This window comes from Nicotiana attenuata, chromosome 1 (assembly GCF_001879085.1).
Source record: "Nicotiana attenuata strain UT chromosome 1, NIATTr2, whole genome shotgun sequence".
NCBI classification, from domain to species: domain Eukaryota; kingdom Viridiplantae; phylum Streptophyta; class Magnoliopsida; order Solanales; family Solanaceae; genus Nicotiana; species Nicotiana attenuata.
In genome coordinates, this window is record NC_031989.1 from 107,844,036 (window position 1) to 107,846,123 (window position 2,088).

Below are 2,088 nucleotides of genomic sequence, written 5' to 3' on the forward strand. Positions count from 1 at the left end.
AATCCTTGTATAGTTTGAGAGAAGCTTCTAGGTAGTGGTATGCCAACTTGTCTCAAGCATTGCATTTCTAGAGGCTATGTTCATTCCATTAATTAATATTCATTGTTTACAAGAGGTTCTAGTAGTTCTCTAGTCATTTTGGTCATCTATACGGATGATATCATCCTTACAGGGGCTGATCTATCTGAAATTTCTTTCTTAAAGAGGTTTTTAGATGACCAGTTCAAAATCATGGATTTGGACTCCCTTAACTATTTCCTTGGTATTGAGGTATTGCATGTTACTTATGGGGTTCTCCTGCATCAAAGGAAGTTCATCCTTGATCTTTTGGCTGAGTTTCATTCCTCTGAATGTTCCCATGTTACTTGTCCACATGTGCTGAATGTCAAGTTGAAAGCTGGGGTTGGTGATCCCCTTCCTAAACCTGAAGAGTATAGAAGCCTGGTTGGTACGTTTAATTTTCTTAATCACACCAGGGCTGATCTTAGCTTTGCTGTGTAGCACCTTAGCCAGTTTATGCAGCAACTTTGTGTGCCTTACATGAAGGATGCTTTGCATTTGCTCAAATATCTGCGGGGTACCTCTGAATTTGGTATTTTCTTTTATCATTCTCCTGATTTATCTTTACAAGTTTACTGTGATAGTGACTGGGGCTCATGTCCTGATAGTCGAAGGTCTATTTCTGGTTTCTGAATCTTCGTTGGTGGGAGTCAGATTGGTTGGAAGTCCAAGAAACAATCAATGATTTCTTTATCTTCAGCTGAAGCTGAATACAGGTCCATGAGTAAAGTTGTGGGAAAAAATACTTGGGTTTGCCGGCTACTGGCTAATTTTGGTATCACTTCTGTTATTCCTGTTCTTTTATTTTGTGATAGTATGTTTGTCATTCACATTGCTAGAAATCCAGTCTTTCACGAAAGGACAAAGCATATTAAATTGAATTGCCACTTCGTTCAGAGCAAGCTTGCTGAAGGGCTGATTTCCTTGTCTCACACTTCTAGTGCCTCTCAGTTTGTTGATGTATTCACCAAGCCTTGCCTGGTCCTTCTCATCATTACATTCGCAAGTTGGAGGTTTTGTCACCCTCCAACTTGAGAGGGGATGTTGGATTTGTAGATATGAGTTCATTTCCTTTTAGTCTTGCACATGCCAACAAGTTATTTATCTTGTGTGTAATAGGCCCAGTTTAGTTGTTAGTTGTTTTGGGCCAAAGACTCATGTATTAATAGCACAGGGACCTAATTGAGTTGAATCAGAAAAGTCGAGCATGCTTCACTTGGTACCAACACACTTAACTACGGGCTTATGATTAAAAACAAGTTCTTGAAAAAAAATATTTCTAGTTAGTAGCATTTTGACTCTTGTATTGACTTGAGCAATCATCGAATGGTTTAGTTGAACTATTAGTGATTTTCAATCTTGAATATGGTTGTTGTGGGCCCTTGACTCTATCCTCTTTAACAATCCAATTGGGTGAGAAGTGAGATTTTTATTGCAAGTCCAAGTACACGTGTGAATGGTCTAGAACTTGTCCCGAATGTGTTTCTTGGCGGAACTCTAAGTTTTGCTTGGATTGAAAAGTGATTGTAGGCTCTCCTTGACCCCGCTTGAAATTTTCCATGTCCCACCAATGTTGCTATCACTAGGCAACCCATTTGAGCCTAAGACCTTTCTCATTCGATAACCACATTACAAGCCGTTACCCGTTTTGTAGTGACCCTCTCTTGGCACCCTAGCTTTCCTTAACACTCTTGAGAAGGAATTGGATAAAACATAAGTTTGGGGGAGAGACGAGGAGTTTGAAAGTGGTATTAAGGCACAAAAAGAGAAGAAATTAATAAAAGGAAACGCAAAGAAAAAGAAAGAAAGAACACAAGAAAAATGCAAAAAGAAAGTGAATAAAGTGAAGAGTTGAAGGGATTCAAAGAAAAGCAATGATGCGAAGCATGGAGAAAATAAAGAAGGAAAAAATGAACATCATGACCGAGAAAGAGTGATGTTAAGTCTCTCTAGTTCTCCTAAGGAAAAAGAAAATGAGCCAAAAAGAGAAAAATGGAGTGCTTAAGGAAAGATGAACCCGTTTCTATC

General features: G+C 38.8%; 1 protein-coding gene across 1 annotated transcript; it reads left to right on the plus strand.

The window, feature by feature from the left end:
• Window positions 232-693, plus strand: LOC109239460 (uncharacterized mitochondrial protein AtMg00810-like). Its single transcript, XM_019406030.1, has 2 exons — window positions 232-444; window positions 502-693. The coding sequence occupies exons 1-2, from the start codon at window positions 232-234 to the stop codon at window positions 691-693; spliced, it is 405 nt and encodes a 134-aa protein (XP_019261575.1).

Coding starts and splice junctions, on each gene's coding strand:
- LOC109239460 (XM_019406030.1), top strand. CDS start 232: ATGGATTTGGACTCCCTTAACTATTTCCTTGGTATTGAGGTATTGCAT. Junction 445..501: donor CTGAAGAGTATAGAAGCCTG/GTTGGTACGTTT, acceptor TTTGCTGTGTAG/CACCTTAGCCAGTTTATGCA.